Raw genomic sequence first — 20,900 nt, 5'->3', positions numbered from 1 at the left:
ATTCTGTGCTGCTGAGTATGGATAGGTATTAATCACTGATGAAACCTAATAAATTTGTGAGTTTTTTTTTTTTCTCTTCTACTTGATGTTACATAATTCTGATAAATGCCAGTAGTGACTTGGACTACTTCACTTAATAGACACAAGAATCTCACCATAACAGTATACCTGCATGTTTTGCTACTTCCCATTTGTTAAAATATGAGAATCATCCAATGATTTTGGATTTTTTTAAATAAATAAATAAATATTTACTTTGGGACCCTGGGAGCACCTTCCTATGAACTTCAGTGGAGTCACGCTGAGTTACATAGCCTGCTAGCATGTACATTGTTCAAGGACAGGAACCCTTTGGTTTTGGGTGAGAGAGAACAGAGGCACTCAGGGAAGTAAGAGCAGCACCCTGATAGCATTTGAATGCATTTGGGGAGCATATGGGTCTCTGTGGGTGATCACTGAGAGTCTGCAGGGTGGATCCTGTGGATCAGGCCCCAACACACACAAGTATACGTCCACCATTCAGACAGGCACCATGCTAATCTGTCTTGGTTACACTTTGTTAAAGGAAGTCAGCTGTGTCTCAAGTAGTGACTGTAGTTATTGGGAAAGTACATACATCAAACACAGACAATTCTTTCCATACTTCCTTGTTACCATGGCTAGTGGTGGAGACTGTGTGTCCTTAGAGGTCATAAAACTAACAGCAGCAGTGTACCTCTGAAACAACTGAACTTTTACTTTCTTTTCACTCAAAGGCACAGATTTAATGAGGAAAGCAGGTTTTTTTTTCATTTTTCCACTTTTCCATTCACATGGCAGCCATGCTGCCCCTTGCTCACATATTCTACTCCAGATGAGCTTTCTTGTTTGGGAGATGTGCAGAAAAATACAAGGGATTATTACTTGCTTATCTTAAATTCAGTTTGACCCACCCTTTCCTGAGATGCTTCAGTGTCTTCTATGTTGGTGTTTTCTTTTTGTTTTTGTTTTGTTTTCGTCCTATAATTGTATCTCTGCAGGAACCTTATGCTATAGGTGCTGTTATGCCACAGAAATCCTAAATGCCATATCAGTATTAAAATAGAAAAATTAGAACCGCTCTCCTGCCACTAAATGGTTTACAGATTATATCCTAACTTCACTCTGTCTTATTTGCTTGCATATTGTGACCTCTGATCTTAATCTTAGTCTTTGTCTGTTCAGATAGTAAGCTCTTTGAGACAAGGATTATATCCTGTGTTTGTAGAAAGTAATGAGTTACTGATCCCAGACTGCTGCTATTACCAACATCTATATAAACTATAATACATTCCTGTAGAATTTCAGTAGCAGGATTACCAAACTGCAATATACAATGTATTTAACTTCTCATATTAGAAAGACAGGGAATGACCTTTCTTTGAATATGTCTCTATATATTCTGCTAATTTTTCTGGGAAAAAAAAATAAAATTCTGTCTTCTATTTTCTTCTGGAACACTTTGTGTTTTTGGTTCAAACTGAATAACTGCAAGACAAGAGTCACAATTTCATAACACCACTGGAATTTTGCAGCTTCCTTCCCTTCCCCCTCCTCCCCCTCAAAAAAAAAAAAAAAAACAAAAAACAAAAACCACCCATAATCACAAGTAAAAATAATAATAATTAAAAAAAAAAACTATTAATGTACATAGGTGTGTGAATGACTGTAGTACTACAAATAGTTTTTGATACCAGAGTATAGTTGTAGGTGAAGCACAGAAAAATTGTGAGACACATATGCCACAGTTTTAAATGTCAGATTTGCAAATTACCTTGACTCTTCCAAATTATTAGCTGGTGTTTCAGGCTTTCTGTAAAAAGAAGAACTTCTGTTCAGTGCCAAACATTACTGAAGCACAATTAGAGGAACTGAAATAATCTGGAGCTTCAAGAGGTATCCAAACTTCCCCCCCCCCCGCCCCATGAAAAGCAAGTTTAAATACATCTTGCAAACCTCTAGGTAACTACTGCATATCAAATCAATTTGGAGTTGAATGGTCAGTGAGAACATCCTATTATTTCAGTGTGTTCTTAGTGAAAGGTTGTAATCCATCTCTTCTTCCACATTTTTTCTCTTTGAAAGCAATTCATGCAGTAAAGAAAGGAAGCACAGAGTGACAGTGTTGGGATTTGGGGACCATACTATCAAAAACACTTTTCAGAGCCAAAATTACATTTTTCCATGATCTTATGTAGTGCATCGTTATGTCCCATTTGACTTGGGAAAGTTCCAATGTACACTGACTTGTGGTGCTACATTGTGCTTAAGCAAACAAGTGTACGATTGCAGTTCAACCATCTGTAACAATTACCAAAGTGATTCTTCTGTTGGACTGAATTTTGAAAAAAGAGTAAGGAGATACTACTTTGAAGGTAGCATAAGAATCATTTTGGATCACTCTCATCTCCTTCTTTCTGGTAACTCCTAAGTGGGGATTACTTGCAGCTTGATTTATTCAAATATGTTTACAAATGGGTTCTCAATTCATCAGCTACAAGCTTTCAGTATTCTGGGATGAGTTTTATCAAGTTCTTCCATTTTTAATTTTGATTTTATTTCAAATGGTGCTCTTTCCACTTCTGTTGCACTTCTGTCCCTGTATTTATCAGAGTTTTATCATCATCTTCACTGGAAATAGCAATATAATATTCACTGATGTAAATTAAGCTCAACTTTACCTTTTGTTCTACTTTATTTCTACTTGTCTGGCTATGAACCATTTGCTCAATGTCTACTTCTCCAGTCTAACTCATCTAGACTTTCAGCAAGTCTCTCTTCATCCCCATAGATAACATACGTTGTGACAGAGATCTTCACTTCTCATCCTTTTCTGCACTCTTAATGTAAATATGATAAATATAGCTGGTTCTGAGATTATTTGATGTAGAAAACTGCAGGTATGATCTCTAAAAAATTCTGCCTTTATGCGAATCATTTCTTCTTGGTTAGCATGAGGGTCACTGCTCCCTCACACAATCACATCACTTTCAGTAGCATTTATCTCCCTGTCAGAATTCTGAAGACCTCTACTGTTTCAGGAACTGAACCTTTGGATCAAAGTAGACCTTTAGCACCACAGCAGTAAACAGTGTTTGGTAAGGCACTGGAACAGGTTGTCCAGAGAAGCTGTGGATGCCCCATCCCTGGAAGTGTTTAAGGCCTGGCTGGCTGGGGCCCTGGGCAATCTGAGGTAATGGAAGGTGTCCCTGCCAATGGAGGTTTGGGAACTAAGTGACCTTTAGGTCCCTTCCAACCTAAGCCTCTTTGTGATTCTACGATCCTTTCCTGGAAATGATTTTTGATTGAATCAGTTCTATACCAGTTTCTTTCTTCAGGGAAGTCTGCTGCTTCTTTAATATGTAGTGCTGCTTTGGCAATTGGTCTTATCTCTTTCCTGAGACTTTGTTTGGTTGTTGTGTTATAGTTACTCCAGTTCCACTGTATTTCTTGTGAGTATTTGTCAATCACTTCTAGTTGCAGTATTTCTTTGAGTTTATTACTCTTTTTTTTTTTCCCCCCTCAATTCTCTTTTTGATATACCCCAGATATTTTAGACAAGTTAGAAACAGTCTGACACCTTGCAATCACCAATAACTGTACTGTGTTTACCCTTTTTTACCCAGACTTTCTTTACCCATTGCTACTATAACTGGAGATTATAGAATTCTAAAATTCTACTTTCAGGTACAACCCGCTATCTGAGACATGCATTTGCATGTCATATTCTATGAGGAATAAGTACACTTCCAGTGAATGCCTCTTTGTAGCTGTGCATCCCCAACCCTCTTTCACAGTCCAAGTCTCTCTGTAACTAGCTCTTTGTTCACCTTTTGCTCTCCTTTTCTAAGAACTGAGAGAGTCACTGTGGAGACTGTCCATACCTTCAGCAGGAATCTTCCTCAGGTTGCTATATGCAGCATCATTCTGGTGTAGTGGAAATCTGTAATTTCTGATGGCATGAAGAATTCAAAGAATTTTTTATACTTATTTTCATCAGGTTTATCTTCAGCATCTTGTAAGCTTATAAGCTCCATATCTTATAAGCTGTCTGCTTTTCTCTTTGGTTTTCTGGAACCACTTCGCTGATTGGCTTGTCTGTCAACACTAACATGTCTTATACACTTTAATAACTTAAAGATCAAATATGACCTGCTCTTGCCAATGGTGCTGTAGGTTCACCAATAAAAGGAACATACGTTCAATTTTATTTTTTTTCTAATTAGAAGAGACATCTTACTTTTCTGAAAGTTGACGAGAGAAATAATATGCTGTTTTAAAATCTCTGTATTTTATTACTATAGCAGATTGATAGGCCTTGTGCTTTTAATATGAGAAAAGAAGTAGATACTTCTCTTTTCTCATTTAAAATCACACTACCAGAATATTTATACAAGAAAGTTGTGTCAGTGTAACTTTATCCATCAAATGCAGATAGATGGCAAACGTAATAAAAATTATTTCATATACATGCAAAACTGCTCCTTTTCACTCTTGTGCATTCATTCTCTCTATGTTCAGACCAAACAATTAATTATTTAAAATAATGAATAACCACTTTTTCTGTGTTAAAGCAGGGAATAGCTCACATAGTCATATAGTCAGGTCTATTTCTGGCTGAGATTTATGACATTTAGGCTGTATATTTGTCTTAAAGCTTGTATATTTTAAGAACATATATTTGGAGATATATCTTTATGTCTGGTACTAAAATAAAAAATGTCATTCCTCTTATTACAAATGATTTTCTGTAACAGATATGAGTATATTTAACATAATGAAGATTTTTTTTTTTTTAATATTTACAAATCTGAAAAATATGATGCTTCTGTTGGGATAGTTTGCTGCAGGCATTAAACATTTGTTGATGTCAGGGAAAAAAATAATCCTTTGTATTGACTGTGCATGTAGATTTTCTTGTTGTATGGCGTTTTAGATGTTGGCTGAAGACAGGTAAGAAGGATGCATGAAACTTCTTTTAATCCATTTCCCTGATGTCTTTGTTGTACTCTGAACTGTGGTTTTCTGACTGTGGAGGTGACTGCAGTTGCATCTGTAAATCTTTCTTCCTTGTCTGTAATAACTCAATTCCTTCTTTAAATGAGTTAATTTGCATTACTTGCAAAAGGAGAAATGAGTTTTTGAGTGAGCAACTGCAGATTCTTATTATGTAACATGTAATTTAATATCAGCTAGATAAATTATTAATTGCTAGTCTACCATTTATTACTATGCAGTGACTCAGCCTGCTGTATGAGTAGATTGAACATATATCTTGATTGCAATTTCCCAGACACTTTTAGCTTGGAGTTGGAGTCAGCATCATCCACAGCTCCTCTAAATCAGCTCGTTTACAACTGATTTCCACTGATTTAAAGCCAGCTAGGGTCTGCTGAACTGAGTAGTTCTAATTTTGTTTCCAAAATAAATGGTTAACATCTCATAAAACCAGCAGCAAGAGGGGAAACAGGGAGTTCCTTAGGTCAGGCAGGGTTGGAAGGATCAGAAAAGGAAATGTTAAAATGTTATTTCCTCTGACAGCCCTCACATGTTGACAATTTCTTTGGGACTGTTTTGTGTGCCTGAAGCAGGGCAGCCTAAAGGCTCCTCTATTGTATACTGGGAGACCATGTGCTCTGATGGACCTTGGGGCCAAGGGGAGGGGATGGTGCACAATTCCCATAACCCTATTCATACCTGTGATGCTGATCACCTTATTTTTATCTCGAATTTGGGGTGAGCCCAGGGTATGTAGTATGAATGCAGTTATTGTTGGTGTCTATGTGGTCAGTTATTTCTTAACAGAGAACCAGATGCATATATACACAACATGTACTGGCTTCTCGAAAGATAAGATGCTAAATGACCCAAGATATAACATCATCATATGCTGTAAAAGGGAATGCAAATATAACTGTATTTAATAGTAAGGTATGTGAATCTCAGTGTTTCAGATTAGTGCATGCAGTTCAGTGGTGTTATGGATTGTCATGATCAATGATTTATTATTATGTGTTCCCTTCTAGCATGATAAAATACAATGACATTTAGACACTTATGGATTTTACAAGCGAATTTAGTTTTCCTCCTTTATGCATAATATTATTTACATTATAAAGTATTACAGTATTACTTTAAATATATATAACTATCATTGTTTCTAAAATGACATCCACAAGCACATTTCGGAAAGCATTGATGTCTGGTGCATTGCCAATTGTTTTTAATGATTTGTTTTTGCCATTTCCGCGGATGATGGCCAGGCAAGCTTTCAACATTAATTGCCTCTCTGGCTGGAGGGTACAGCATGCACAAGACACATCAATCCTTATGTGTTAAAATAGTTTTTGAGGCTCAGAATTCTTAGTTTTGCAGAGCTTGTAGACATTTCTTCTAGATCTTGGTACTTTCTTTTTCAGGTGCTGGGGTTGCTTGTGAGAACAGCGCTTCTGCTGGACCCTGTGAGCGCCCACATGGGCCGTGGGTGGCTGTGACTCAGCCAGACAGGTTATGCTGAGGCTGAATGCTGGAAGGAAGAAGTCAGAGGTTGGCACCTCACCAAAGCAGGTGGCTTGGAGGGTGTCTTCTGAGTCTTCTGTCAGTGGAAAGGGACTTGCTGCAAAGAGATCATGGCCTCATCCAGACTTGTGGCAAGGTCTAGGGATATAGCCAATGTCATGCAACGACTTCAAGGTAAGAGATGGACTCTGGTTGGTGCTCTCTGTTACCCATTCATAAATGGAGGTTCCTACTTCTTACTATTTTACATTTATTTCTGAATTCTCATAGCTATTCTAAACTAATACTGTGCATATTTTCTAGTAGATATCTGAAGGGTTCTGATTATATGGGTATTTCAGTATAGGATTAGTTGCAATGTTTAAAAAGCGAATGACATTATGGACCTGGGTGCAAGGGATTGAACAGTGAACTGAAGATAAGACTTTGGTGCTGTTTCTCCCACCTGACCAACTGTACATTGGTTTTCTCATAGAGAAGATAATAGAATCTATATCTGTCTTCTTCTTAGCTGTGAAGTCTACAGGTAGATCTGCTTTACTGGTAGACTAGTATTTATTAGTTTGGTAATACTTCTTGTCTCCGAACAAGGACAGGACCTCATTGCATTGTTAAGCATTGAAAAATTCATAACTCAGTGAGCTAATTATTTGTATTGAAGTTGGTAGCCTTATACACATTGTATCATAGGAATACTTTGTAGTATTTCAGTATCCTTTTTTTATGTTCTTATAGTAAAGTATGATTAAATGAACTTATTGTCTTGTTTGTTTATTTATTTATTTATTTTAGAATTAACACCTAAATACTGCAGATAAATGTTGCATTCAGAACATATGTTTTTGATAGTGATGTTACTGACTAGAAACAACTATTTTCTGTGCTGCTCTAGGCTTCATTCCTCTTAACTTTCAAACTTAAGCATAAATCACTGAAGTAGTGCTTTCTTTATACACCAGCTTCTACTTCAACAACCACTTGTACGCACAGAATCCTTGCAACCCTCTTCTGCATCCTCTAAATATGTAAACTTTATCTTCCCATGACTTTGCCTTCCATTTATCTTTTTTTTAGTTATGATAGGATGTCTGAATTCAGCTTCCCAATCACCAGATACAACTAGCGTGCATGATTTCTATGTAGTCTCAGTAGAGAAACATGAATAAATAAAGATGCAAATTCTGTTCTGTTTAGGCCTAGTAGAGCACTTTTCCAACTCCAAAATACTTCTGCCTTATGTTCTACAGACTTCTGTGTGGTTACTTTTTTCTCCTTACTATTTTATTTGTCTGCTGTTTCTTAGGCTGCTATCTTGGACAATTGTTGTTCAAAGTGCCCACAAATGTAGAAGAAAGAAATATTTCCTGACCAGAGAATTTTTGGTTTAAACATTAGGATTAGACCCTCAAGGCAGACACAAATGAGTGTGCAAGGCAAAAATGAAGCCACCCTGGCCACAAAACAGGCAGTGGTCCTAATATACACACACACGCATATGCATATATAAATCACTCTCTCTCTTATATCAATCTATAATATGCTTAAAAGAAGTCAGGATTTAATAAGGATCCCGGGGTGGGGGAATACAAAATAAGAAATGAAATAAGCATGGAACAGTGAACCCTTCTGAGGAAAATAAAGAAGTGCAAGTGGTAAAGGACAGAGGTGCTTAAAGCTTATGAAGACACATTGCAAAGGAAATGATCAGAGAGTTGAGTAGCATTCAGGGAAGGTTATCTGGGCTGGTACTCTGAAGCAATGAGCCAGGAGGATGCTGAGGAATTTACAGAACATGTGGAGTGTTAATTGTCAGGCTGCTGAGTACTACCTTTCTAAATATCTATAAAGTTGCTACTGACAAAATGGCTGTTCTGTTTATTTGCATATTGGTTTTTATCTTATTTTATTTTTTTATTTTTTAATATTTTGTTTTGTTGAAATCAAATATAGGATTCAGAATGCTATATTTGTTTTATTTATTTTTAGACATCAAAAGTAATTAAGTGATCTCTTAAGTGAGGATCATTTAAAATAAAATGTATGAAACAAAAAATATATTTGGTATTGTACATTAGTTTAAAGTTATAGATGTAACCGGATTCTTTGCTCCTCAGATGAAATCAGTTCAGCTTGTTATTGCTGGGATCTGGGTTTTGCTGCAGAAGCTATACTTCAATAAACGTTTCACCTTTGCCAAGAATGGAGAGCTTGGAACCGAAGTCTTTTTTTAGTCTGTAGTTCTTCATTATGGATGAGCAGACATGGATCTGCACTGTGACTATTTTTGTCCTTGTGAATTAAGGTTACTCTGCTGGGTCCTGTACTTGGGGCACAACAACGCCATGCAATTTTATAGGCTGGGAGAAGAGTGGCTGCCAGTAGACTTGGGGTTATTGGTTGATAGTTGGATGAATATAAGCCACCAGCGTGCCCAGGTGGCCAAGAAGGCCAACAGCATCCTGGCTTGTATCAGAAACAGTGTGGCCAATAGGAATAGGGAAGTGATTATCCCTATGTAGGGACAATCGCTATTGTATGTAATTGTATGTATGTAATCCCTATGTATGTATAGCCTCTGATGAGGCTATACCTTGAGTAATATATTCAGCTCTGAATCCTCCAGAAAAGACCGGAAAAATACCTCTCATCCCTGGGATTATCAACACTGGTTTTGAAATCTCTCCTAAACATCCTGTAAGTGAATAGATTTCTGTCAACTTTACAAATACTGTGAGAGATAAATAAATACAAAATAAACTACTGGCTTTTACCAGTGATTATGGCACTTGCAGGAGAAAACATAAGTGTTAGAGTTTTTTGTTTTGTTTATTTTTTAAAAAAGATTGTGTATTGCTGCCTCAGAAGCCCACTTGGAACAAGCAGTCATAAGGATGTGGTGTGTGTTAGGCTGCGAGTGTGTAGCCAGAGAAGGGCTACAAAGCTGGTGAGGGGCCTGGAGAACAAGTCCTATGAGGAGTGGCTGAGGGAGCTGGGCTTGTTCAGCCTGGAGAAAAGGAGGCTCAGGGGCGACCTTATTGCTCTCTACAGATACCTTAAAGGAAGCTGTAGATAGGTGGGGGTTGGCCTGTTCTCCCACGTGCCTGGTGACAGGACGAGGGGGAATGGGCTAAAGTTGCGCCAGGGGAGTTTTAGGTTAGATGTTAGGAAGAACTTCTTTACCGAAAGGGTTGTTAGGCATTGGAACAGGCTGCCCAGGGAAGTGGTGGAGTCACCATCCCTGGAAGTCTTTAAAAGACATTTAGATGTAGAGCTCAGGGATATGGTTTAGTGGGGACTGTTAGCGTTAGGTCAGAGGTTGTACTCGATGACCTTGAGGTCTCTTCCAACCTAGAAATTCTGTGATTCTGTGATAGCTGGGAATGTACAGATAAATCCACAGAAGCCATAGTTGTCCTCCATTTCTACTCTTTTGCTAGATACACACACTTAGGGGTGTGTGGCATCTTTCTACTAATCTCTACATACTGCTTAGCCTATCTTCAGTGCTAGCTCCAACCCTGCAAAAGTGGTTACAGAGAGATACAACAGAGCATAGAGGAGATACCTGATTTTTTGGTTGCAGAATTTACGCATGAGGAAGCCCAGCCTTGAGGTACTACAGAAAATACTTGACATCCTTTAGTATGATTGTCTTTGAATAATTTATTCCTTACTAGCATAGTTCATAGCTTTCTACTCTGTTTCCTACTTTACTTTTTCACATTACAAAAGCACTCACAAAGTTTGAGCAGAACTGGTGCTAACCATCAGTTGGAGTTGCATTCCTGGAATTCTTTAGGGTTATTCAGGGAAGTAAATGCCAGTTGGCACAAAGATACTGCTCCTTTGCCTATGGGGAGTGCAAGTTTCTCTAGCATTATTACTGGTTGTACTCTAAAGGTTCTTAAAACACTTCTAATATGTGCAAAAATCAAAGCAGGCAATGCTGGTAAACAAGCCAGTAAAAACTTGTCTTTTTGATCTTTAGTGACATCCTTATATTAACACTGATCACAGAATACTGTGTACTGTGTTGTTTTGTCCCCCTTATTTTTTTTCCCCCCCTCACCAAACTCTCCTTAAATTTTGTCTCTTCTTTTCCTTCCTTTCACATCCTAGTACTTTTTTCTTTTCCACGATGTCCTAGGAGTAGCCATTAATCAAGCACCAGTTATATTTTCTTTTTTGCTGTTAGGTACTTTGTTAATATGTACCTTCATTGGACTTTCCCTGTGGTTGTTTTCTAAGTCAACAGTGCCAAGAGCCACAGTTTAACATTAAGCTAAGATGATTTAACAGCTACCTGCTACTGAAAGCTACCTTGCTTCGCTGCATGCGTGTTCCCAACTTTCTTTTACACCAATGCTACAGATCTTCTATTAGATCTGAACCAGATGAAACTTGTATTGTGGAGGTCAGGAGAGCTCCAGCCAAAAAAGCAAGTGTCAGGGTTTCCCTTTTTAATGCTATTTCCTGTTTTATCACTTCTGAAATCAAACTGCAACATCACATCTGTAAATGTGAGCTTGAAAGTCTATGCTTGGTCAAGAGTGGAATGCTGCACACCTTGCGCAATGTTGAGTTTTAGTCCTGCATCACAAACACTGACATGATTAAAGCTTTTGTCCAGTTTGTTGACATTCTGTCTCCACGTAGTGTCCTGCTGCTGCTGTTCCTTTGCAGTCCTTCATTCTCTGAAATGATCTTGCATGAAGATTTCTGCAGCTTTCTTGAGGGAAAGTACTTTTTTTTTTTTTGACTCTATTCACTCAGTAGGCCAAGTAAATCCAAAGGGAAATCTGTATCGTACTTCTCATGTCTGATTTAAGAGGATTCCAAGCAGAATTTCAAACTTTTTTTTTTTTTTTCTTCAGGGTAAGAAAACTTAAGTTTACATTCTTTCATAACAAAACAGATTTATGTGTGATGGTTAAAAGATATGGAAAAAAAACACAACATCATAGCTGTGAAGAAAACTACTAAAGAGTAAACAAATAAAGAGAAAAAAGAACAAGATTTTTCATTTACTAAAATGAAAGTATTTAAAAGGGTTGTGCAGTCAGGGATATCCAGGTTAAATATTAGTTAACATTGAATAGGGAAACTTGCTAAGGCTAGCTGTGAAATCACTGTTGCTATAAGTATTTATTCCTCAGGTCTCTTCCGACCCAAGTGTCTGATAATTTGATGTATTGCTGGCAGAGAGAATTTCTGGACCTACCTGTCCAGAAACATATGGCCAAGGTTAACAAAACAAGTAGCCAATAGCGTAAATGACATAAATTCAAGTCCAGTTCAAATTCTAGGTATCATGTTGCATTAGAATGTTTTGTCATAGATAGCGATGAGTATCACAGTGTAAAGAAACATGATTTATTTATTTACTTGACTGTACTTGTCTTTCATTTTCTGTTCTCCTCCAAAAGAACACAGTCCTAGGGCAGTCAGTGTGATGCAGTATTTGTTTTAGTCCAGCATGGTCCTATTTTGGGACTTCCAGATTTTTTCCTTTAGTAACAAATTCCAGGTTAAGTATTTAAATACCTTTTCTTTTTAAACTATTCTTAACATCTTACAATTTTCTAGTGTTTTTCTCCCAGTGTTATACAGTATAAATCACCAACTCTTTTTTTTCATTGCATCCTTGCTTGCACTTTTAAGAACTGCACTGTTCTTAAAGGTTGGTAAACTAATCAGTGTTCCTTTTTCCCATTGGTTGATGATCAACCAGGATAACAAGCTCTAAAGATCAAACAGGTGTTATAAGTAACAAAAATACATTTGCATTTGAGTTGGTTTAAATTTATTTATTTATTTATTTATTTTCAATTTTCATCTGGGATAAAGTATATATTTAGGGCAGAAAACAGTTGACATTTTAGTGCTGCATACTGAGATTGGTTACACTTGGTTCTAAAGGAATAGAGTTCAAAAATCATAATTCTCTTATGTGGTAAAATTCAAATATTGAGGGTATGATTCACTACACAAAATGTGGGAGGGCAAAATGGGAGAGGAAATTCCTTTTTGACTTGTTCTGTATACTATGGTTAAAAGCAGTGCTTCTCAAAAACAGATCTTAAAGTGCATATCCAAAATATATCAGACACATTCTGTTTTGTACAAATCTGTCGTTACCAGCTCTGCTTCACTCAGTCTAGATTGACAAATTCAGATGTAGGCATCTGCACTACAGGTGTTTAAGTTGGATGTGATTAAAAACTCTCTGATGTGTAAAATAAATAAATAACTGAAAATAGTTTTTCTTTTATTTTCTTTAAAAGATTTTATCTTAAAATAACATCTGCCAGATCTGTTACTGGTGTGAAAACTGTGATGTTTCAGGAAACCTAAATATGAACAATTGCATGTCAGTTTGAAGGTTTACTGAAGATAAAGATTTTGAGAAGGAAAATATTACTGTCATGAATATTCTTGAGACCATCCCCTCTATTTTGACCAATCTCTAGACAGTAGAGATTGTGTGGAGTATTTTAGTAGTGTCATTGGGTTGGGGATATCAGAAAGCAATACTTTCAGAATTATTAAAGAATTCCAATGTCAGGTTTTTCTATACAGGTTATGACATTTATCATCCATCTTACTTAACATCTGATTCCTTTTCTGTCTGTAGTAGAATATACTACAGACTTGAAAAATTAAGCTTCATCTGCTCACAGCTGTGCTGTAGTATCTTCCTACAATACAACTTGTAGATCTTGATGTATTAATTTTAGATATAGCAAATTGTGATCACCACAAATAATCTTCCCTCTTGGAATGACATCTTTTTATTTTTTTTTTATTATTACTATTATTATTTTTATTACTAGAGGAACTTGAAACTACATGTCTCTTGTCCTCTATTACTAAGTAATAAGCATTAAAATAGTTTTGTAGAAGTAGTATTGCTGGTCATGCTTCTATGCGTGGGTAAAAGTCTTCTTCAGAGTAAAGGGAAAAATATTTAAATGAGGAAGCTATATTTGTTTCCTGTTTTAGCCTTTTGTGGAAATCAGAAGCTTTACCACCTTTAATTATCAGGCTAATGATAATACTTCAGAGAATCTACTTGAAAGAGGATAAAACACAGATATGAAAATAACACCTAGTAATTATTAGCAATTTATTTCATAGACTATTTCTAGAATGCATTTTTTATTTTGTACTTTAGACTTCATTTGCTTAAAAATATCCTAGTTTGTCACAAAGCTCCATGTGAGTCACATCACAGAATTCTAATTTTAGACTCTCACTGAGTTTTAGATGACAATTGTATGTATCCAAGTGAATCGTCTATTACTGTATGCAAGAAAACAGGCTACTTGTTCTCCCTTTTATCTAAGATGAGAAGGAGCCTTATGAGGAAAAAGTCAACAACCTATTAAGAACACAGTAGTCCATTTAACGAAGAGAAAAAGCAATACAACTGCAAGAAAATCCCAACAAACTAGCCCTTTGGAATTTATTACTCAAACTAAAATGAGATGTTTGAAATGTATTACATGTATGACATTTTACAGGAATTTCTAATTGATTACTTAATTCCAGAGCTAGCATTTATGTTCAGATTTTAGTTGCTTTCTTTTTGGGGTCTAGGTTATATTTTTTCTTTTGTTTTGGGGCCTCTTCACATATAATTTGTTTTTCAGAATGTGTTTGAAGGATCTAGGGCTAAATATAAAATCTAACCTCTATCCTGTCCATTGGAACTGATCCTGTTTCATTTGAGGTTCTCAGTGACTATTTAATTCCATAGCAGAACTGTATGGGGCCTAGCAGCAAAGCATGATATATTTCAGGTCAAGTCCACGTAACCTCCAGGTGAATGTGGAAGAAGGAATAATGATGAGTTGCTATATACTGTGAGGGTGGCTCTTTCCAGCCACAGCTTGGTGTGCCTGGAAGCCAAGACCCCACATCTCACCCTGATCCCTAGTAAAGCTCTCCCTCTTCTCTCTGTTGCTTATACTCCCACTGCCAAGGAGTGAAAGTTATTAACACATAGCATTGTGAAATGCTGTTGGGAGTTTCAGTATAAACATTAATACAAACACACAGACATTAGTTTATTAAGAGACATAATTTGTGAAAATTATTTTACTAGAACTTCAGCAGATTTTGTGTAATTACATTCAGTATTTGTTACATACTCGTCAGTACTTTTAAGAGGATTATGCCTTCATTGATGCACATTGGTTTAAGTGTCTATGGAGAATCTGTGTAATCTATTTATAACTCTGTAAGGCTTGTGACACAAACCTGAAAAATCTGTGAAGCTCCAAGCTAAAGATTGTCATTGTATTCACCTGGATATGACATGGGCCTGGAACGTTTAACAATATCTTGTATCTACATAGCTGTTGATGCAAAAAGAAAGTTACGCTTTAGTTTACCTAGATCAAAGAGTTTCTTTTTAGCTGTGACAGTACAATTCCAAGGGAAAATCCGTTATCTCCTTCCAGCAATAGCAAAGGGCTGTACAAATGTGGTGTACAGCACCTATGCTTTGTGCAGGTTACTCATACAGGCCAGCTAATGTAGTTTGTCATGACAGCATAGTGTCATGACTCCACCAACCTGCTTGGAGGTTGTCATTTACATACCCAGAGCAGTACAGCTTCTTCACCTACACTAGCATCAAGGACCGTATGTCAGTGTGGGAATCTTGGCTTGAGGCACTGTTGCAAGAAAGCAGCTTGCAAGAAAGCAAGGCTCCAGACCTTGTGAATGCAGCAGCTGTTCTACAAAGGCTTTATCTTAAGCTCATTAAAACAAAGGAAAGATCTTCTTTCCATAAGGTGAAGGGAATGAACTGTTACAGCAATAGTAGTTGAAGAGTATTAATGCTAGTCTTCCGGTCCAGGGAGGATGGGGAGAGGTGGGGGTGGGGGGGAGGAAATACCTTACACGTCAGATCAGATACTCAAGAAGAAGTGGCGCCAAGCCAATATATCAAGGCAAGGCAAAATGTTTACTTGTTTATATTGTCTAATGGTTAAAAACAAAACAAAACACTTACTTAGGAATGGAGCCTATAGTATTCAGACTTGGCTATTCATAAGAAATTATAGTTCTTCATGTAAAACCAGTGTTTGGACTGTGCTTTCATTCTCCCAAGTAAATGAAAATAAACAATTATGAGCATTAATCCAATTGCTTTACCAGCTCAGTCTTTCTCTGTTATTAGCTTCATTGGCTACATACTCGAGTGCTGTTTTGCAGTTTGAATGTTCTATTCACACATGGGTGAAGCTGATGTGCCTTGTCACAAGTGAGAAGAACAAGAAATACCTTTTAATGGAAGTTACAAAGCTTGTATTCTCTTCTAAATTCAGGCATGAATACTTCCCTTAGATTTGATGCTGAAAATTTTGTGCTTCCAGCTGTGCTGCACTTTTGAGCTTGGTTGACATTTTCCCCAGTAGAGTGCATCATCAAAGAAACACAGGCCATAGCTGGGAGGTTATGTTTAGGGAAACCAAAACTTGGGCTTGTGAACAGACAGATACATAGGTGAGACCATTCTGTGATCAATTACAAATCAGTGAAGAAGTAAACATTATTAAGCCACTGTGTTAGTGGAGGTCATATGGGCATGAAGCTTTGTTAGCAGATGTGAGTTGCAGTAATAAAACATGGGTGATCATACCCTGATTTGAGACTGATTAGCCAGGACAAAAGGCTAATTAACCTGAATTTTTGATTTCTTTGCATTACTGAAATTGTGCAACGCAGCAAGAATTAAATATGAAAAAGAATTTGGTTGCCCTGAGGTACTGGCGTAGAAAGGCATAGATGTGGATTTTGTATATCTAAAGATGCCTCTTTTCAATTTGAAAAAATTAAGTAGTATATAACCTGATCCATAAACATAAAAATGCAATGGATTAAAGCAAACAAATAAACAAACAAACAACAAAAAAAAGCACTTCAACAGCACTAGCAGTTAGAAATTAGGAGAAAGACTGCAATTATGTGTGAGATGTGCAGTACCCTCAATGTAGTTAATATTACAAAAACAAGATACTTTCTTGTCAGCAGTTGTGAGTTGAAGTCAGTGGGCTATCCTGAGACTGCCCTTTTAGTTCTTTAGTGCCATGTTTCATATCTATTATATAAAAATGAAACCATGTGACAATCTCATTTATATTTATAAAATATATCCTGCCACCTTTGTCGCCTCCCCCCCCCCCCCCCAAAAAAAAAAAAAAAAAATTAAAAAAAATTGTATTACTGTTTTTTCATCCAAATCAACTTCCCCCCCTTGGAATACAAAGCTCTGAATCTTACTATGAAGTGCCTGTTTCTGGTTTTCTGCTTCCTAAAGAGTCAAAAGTTCATTTTGATTATTTTTGTCTGGCTGACTGACTGTATTAAGAGCAGGAAATCTACTGCTACTTATTGCCATGTATCGTAGAAGGAAGACTCTAGTCTTGTATAATCTTCTTTCTTGGTCTTGCTTTCCAGAATCTCCTTTTGTTAGGACACTTCGGTGAGCTTGAACACAGCCAAGTTGCATAATTCTTCTTTCATAATCCTGATCCTGCCTTTTCATTTGTGTTGTTACTAAGAAAACTGTAGGTGTGAACAGCTGCCAGAAATAACTTGAATAAATGAAAAGAATCATGAACACTTCATTGTTGTGTTTACATATAGTTTCTAAGAGATGAATAGTCCACGCTTACTGGATCTGTGTTTTTGTATTTGATATTTTAGACACGTTCAAATACTTTGTTCCCTGGGGAAATTTGCACAAAAACTTGTACCTCATATTCACATTTACCACAAAGAAATTGTCAAACTTGCATAGGAAATTACAAACATTATGAATGAGATTTTATAATAGTATGCCATTTTGCTTATTGTTCTGTAGTAGTTAAGGTATTACTCTAATTTTTTGTTGACCTTTGAAAGCAATATGCAAATATGGAACAAAGTAACACATTTTGACCTCTGAAGGTGGTAAAGATAGCTAATACCACTTTCCAGATAGGAACTGAAATAGAGGAAGGTCTGACTCTCACCTACCAAGAAAGTGTGGGATGCAATATGGCATTTACTGCAATCAAGAAGAAAAGGTCAAATCCTAAAACTCTGCTGTGCTGGTTAAAGCAACAGCTTGGATCAGGTGCGCATGTAACTACCAACATTAATAGGTGTTTTTGATAATTATTGATAGCTGTTTGTTTGTTTGTTTGTTTCTGAAGGCCCATATTAGTCTAAAAGTCAACTGTGTCATCAGGAATAAGAAGTAGCTTGAAATTTGAAGTTTCAACAGTATATTTTCTTTGAACTCGCTGCATTATTATATGTTAGTAATCCAATATTTTGGAAACTTTATAAGCTGCAGTTTGTTTGTTTGTTTTTTAACTCACTATTGGCACACTTAAAGCAGTAAACCACATAGTCACAAATGCCTAGCTATTTGAAACAACAGGAATGACAGTATAATGGTTATTCTCTCACTGAAATGCAAGCTGCTAGTAGAATTGTACTTCAAATGAATCCAAATTTGGAACCCATGTCAATTCTCTTTCAGACTTCAGTGACATAGTTAATTAACATAACATAATTGTCTGTGGTTTAAGGAGCTCAGGTTATTTTCACAAGCTGATGACAAAATTTAAAAGCATCAAGCTGAATTACAGTAATATCGCAGGTAATGTAAGAGAGAGAGAAACAGGTTTACATGAAAATGTGTATTGAACTTCCTTTGAAGGAAAGGAAAAGATTGAGTCAATTGATCAAAATTCTGGACAGCTAACTACCTCTTCTCACCAAACAGGAAGTTTATAGTATAGAAATCAGAACTGAATGGTAGACTAAATGGCCTAGAATAAAACAAACAAACAAAAATAATTGTTTTCTTTTCATCTTCCAGGAAAGTAAACTTATAAGTTACGTAAAAGCTATGAATGATATTTTCAAGGCAGCAGAACAAACTAACATATTGGAAGACACATAAAAGTGAAAGAAAGAAATGAAACAAAAGTGAAAGAAACTCAAATAGCCTTCTGACGTAGAAATTCTAAAGGAAAAATGTGTGGAGAGGAGATTACATATTGAGAACAGCAGTAACATTGTCTTGGGGGAAAAAAAAGAAAATGGAGAGAACCTTGTTTACATCTTGAAACATAAGAGTTACAGTGGCAAGTGTTTTAACTGTGTTATCAATTGTGAACTGTTTCAGTTTCAATCAAGATCTAATATTAAAGATCTAAGACTAAGTTTGCCCTAAAGTTTGGTTTATTTTGGCAGTATATTATGGAGACACTGAACTAAATCAGCTAGTAAAAGATGTATCTGTATTCCTTGGAGGACCTACCATGTTGAGAAACCAAATCTAGATTTAAGATCTTGGTCTCAGTATTGTGTTTCAAAACCCATACACTCAGAAAGGAGGTATCTTTAATCTGAATTAGTTATTTTAGTTTGAGTATAATCAAGGTGTATCATAACCTGATTGCTTCCTGGCAGGGTTTGACCATTTGCTAATTACTGGTTGATGGCTGGCTGCTGGGTTGCACTTCCCTAATCTAGTAGAATTCTCTTGCAGTTGCTCTGGCGATTAGTTCTGAATTACACAGCAAGAGCTGTTCATTATTAGATTAATGTTATTAGAGGCTCATTATATAGAGGTACCTCAATTTCTTCTTTCTTTCTGATAAATGGGCCTTGTTTTCTCTGTCATTACTTTAGTATCCAAATAATTTGAAGTCCTGAGTCCATGTAGTTAGACTAACTTCATACTAGTCAATTGTTGCCTTCTGTTTTTTTTATGGCCTCTAATACAAACAAACAAACAAAGCTATTGTTTAGATTCCTTTAAACTTTCAAAACTTTTACTTTCATTGCATCTTTTACTAAGAAATGACTTAATTATTTTAACATTATCTAGACTTCAACATTTTTTTACTTTTTTTTTTTTTCCCACAGAAGCAGAAAGAATTATAAGCTTGTTTAAAGTTGATACTTGTACATAGTTAAGTCTGTGCAATGGCTGTTGTCTCAAGTTTATTGTTTAGCATTGTCGTCTAGATTTGTATATCATAAATACATATAATACATATGGCATAAAAACATTTAACCTTAGACATTGAGCTTTAAAGACACATGACTCAATAGCATTTCACTGAAAGTCGTATGTTCCATTTACACGACATCTTTCATTCTGTCTCAAACCAGGGCTATAGGATGCTGATCATCTGTTCTCCAGACATCTTTTTTCCCCTCAATGACTGGACAGAATTTGTGGCTGATTGCCAGCAATGCAGGACATAAGCTGCTTTGGCAGATTTACCTTTCTAAAGCTGTGCTTTATTTGGAGGAAAAATGTTTCCTTTCCAACACCCTCAAAAAGCAAAACAGAAAAAATAAAAACCCTTCAGAATGATACTAACTAAGGTAAACCTAGTGTCAGAGACTGAGGTAAACTTACCTAGTGCTAAAGATTAAAAATTGCTATGGAAAATGAATCCCAAGCTGATGATTTTCAGTTCACTTGTCTATAACCCCACTAACCCCACTTACGCTTCTTTGCTGTTCATCAAAATCAGATTAAGTTGTTGGCCAGTGCTATAAAGTATAATCTAATAATCTAATTTCTCTAGTTCCTCTTTTTCCTTCCAACTTAGTGTCTAAATTAAGAGAATGTTTAAATCTAAACTTTTTCTTACAACTGAGACTCAAATAAAGATTGAAAATATTGCCAATATACTAGTAAAAGCTTCTTATTGATATATAGAAACAAGCAGATTTTGCAGTTGATGTGTCTTCCTTGAGGAAGAACCTGAGCAGTTTGGTGGTGAAGGCTGAGAGAGATTTTTTTAGAGAAGGTAGCACAAGGTATACCAGATGACTGCTGTGTAACCTGAAAGAATTCATAGTTGTGTAGCTAAGAGAGTCTGTGATAACCTTGCCCTGATCACCTGCATAATTTTAAAATTAAAATCTGAATGATGGTGTGTCTTCATGAGCTCATAAAATTGTGAAGTGGGGTGAGTACAAAAGGGTGCACACAGTCTCTTCTCCATTTGGTGAGGAATATCAGGGTGACTGTCTTTAGATTGAATTAAATGTGTTTATTCATAGATGGAAAATGCTGGATGCCTATGATGAGATACTTTAAACTCTCTCCGAGCACTAAGCAATGCCTTTCACTGTTTTTTTCTTATGCTGATAGGCTGTTCTAGGTTGGGCAAATAATGCTGCCTCAGGTCATTTGGTCAAAAAGTATGCAAGACTGTTCTGGGAAAATGAAAATGGGAACACATGAGAACTTAGCAAGAAGTTGTCCAAATGAACAAGTTCCTCTTAACTCTGATAAGCTGCTTGCATCCTGCAAGTCAAGATGACCCAAG

The 20,900-nt window shown here is 36.4% G+C and overlaps 1 protein-coding gene across 6 annotated transcripts in view; it reads left to right on the top strand.

The window, feature by feature from the left end:
- SYNE1 (spectrin repeat containing nuclear envelope protein 1) overlaps positions 1-20,900 on the top strand; it is a 307,251-nt gene that overhangs the window by 3,765 nt on the left and 282,586 nt on the right. For all 6 annotated transcript variants that reach the window (XM_084515528.1, XM_084515529.1, XM_084515530.1 and 3 more), the window contains exon 2: positions 6,438-6,711. In XM_084515528.1, coding sequence (XP_084371654.1) covers positions 6,648-6,711 — 64 coding nt within the window. In that variant the 5' untranslated portion in view covers positions 6,438-6,647. The remainder of the gene's footprint in view (positions 1-6,437; positions 6,712-20,900) is intronic.

This window comes from Aythya ferina (genome assembly GCF_964211825.1).
Source record: "Aythya ferina genome assembly, chromosome: 3".
Classification (NCBI taxonomy): Eukaryota; Metazoa; Chordata; class Aves; order Anseriformes; family Anatidae; genus Aythya; species Aythya ferina.
The sequence above is the reverse complement of the archived record's forward strand: the minus strand, read 5'-3'. Positions and strand labels throughout refer to the sequence as shown.